This window comes from Cucurbita pepo, unplaced genomic scaffold (genome assembly GCF_002806865.2).
Source record: "Cucurbita pepo subsp. pepo cultivar mu-cu-16 unplaced genomic scaffold, ASM280686v2 Cp4.1_scaffold003591, whole genome shotgun sequence".
NCBI classification, from domain to species: Eukaryota; Viridiplantae; Streptophyta; class Magnoliopsida; order Cucurbitales; family Cucurbitaceae; genus Cucurbita; species Cucurbita pepo.
The window spans coordinates 1-1,043 of NW_019649595.1; the positions used below are offsets into that span (position 1 = coordinate 1).

General features: G+C 52.7%; 1 protein-coding gene across 1 annotated transcript; it reads right to left on the bottom strand.

The window, feature by feature from the left end:
- Window positions 1-3: 3 nt before the first annotated feature.
- LOC111786951 (glycerol-3-phosphate 2-O-acyltransferase 6-like) lies at window positions 4-1,038 on the bottom strand (the record flags this gene model as incomplete). The annotated part of the gene is made up of 1 exon (XM_023667135.1): window positions 4-1,038. A coding segment is annotated over one exon (1,035 nt), but the record flags the coding sequence as incomplete, so codon positions are not given.
- Between the last annotated feature and the right edge of the window lie 5 nt (window positions 1,039-1,043).

Here is a 1,043-nt window from a genome sequence, read left to right on the forward strand (position 1 = left end):
AAACGTCACTTCGTAGACCGGACTTGGGTTCATGAAGAAGTAAAACGGGTCCATCCCTTTCCACCCTCTCGCTGTCGTCCCGTGGAACATGCTCATTCGGTTCGACATCGCCACTGGAACGATCTCGTCTGTTAGCTCTGCGAACAATGCTGAGAATCGGAGCAGGAATGGCTCCCGACATGTCGTCCCTTCTGGGCAAATTGCTAAGTCGCCTTCTTGGAGTAAGTTCTTGATCATTGCGGCGTCGGCCGCTCGGTCGCGACTCAGGCGGACGGTTTTGATGGGAGAAATGATCTCCGAGAGGCGGGAGATTGAGTATGTCACGGCGGGGATTGGACGGCCGAGAGCGGTTGAGAGGAAGATTGGATCGAGAAGGGTTCGATGAGAACAAATGAAGAGGACGCCGGTTTGGCCGGTGGATTTCTTCGCCGGAGGTGGTGGTGTACCGTTGATTTTGACCCGAACGCCAAGAGCCCAAAAGGCATAGTACACAATCGGCATCGGGAGGAGAGAACCGGCAGCAATCCGCAAGCAAGCAAGAACAAACCCGACTGGAATCCATAGAACTAAAACCATCGCCATTAACGGCGTCGGCTTTTGAACCAGTCGCCCATCGTGGAACACGATTGGTTTAGGCAATTTATCGACGGTGACCGGCTTAACCTCCTGCTTCGCCGGAACCACATACCCCTCTTTGCAGAGCTTCATAAAGGGGTAATCAGTTTTCCGGTCACCGATCCCAATATCCGGCGTTGGGATTTCCCCCACCGCCGTAGCCTTGTTTTTTCCCACAATGATTCCAGGACTTTGAATCAGGCCGGTGGCTCGCCGGCCGATTGTGTGAATTTCAGTTCCGATGACTACGTCAGCGCCTAAGAACTCCTTCAGAAATGGTTCTACCATGATTCTTGGGTTTGCTGTTAAAACGCACCGTTTTCCACATGACGAAAATACCCTCCAAGTCTCCACGTGCAAGTCATGTGCATAGAACTTTGGTAGAACCGCACGCGCCACCGACTCGATGTCGGAAACCTTTGTTGAGA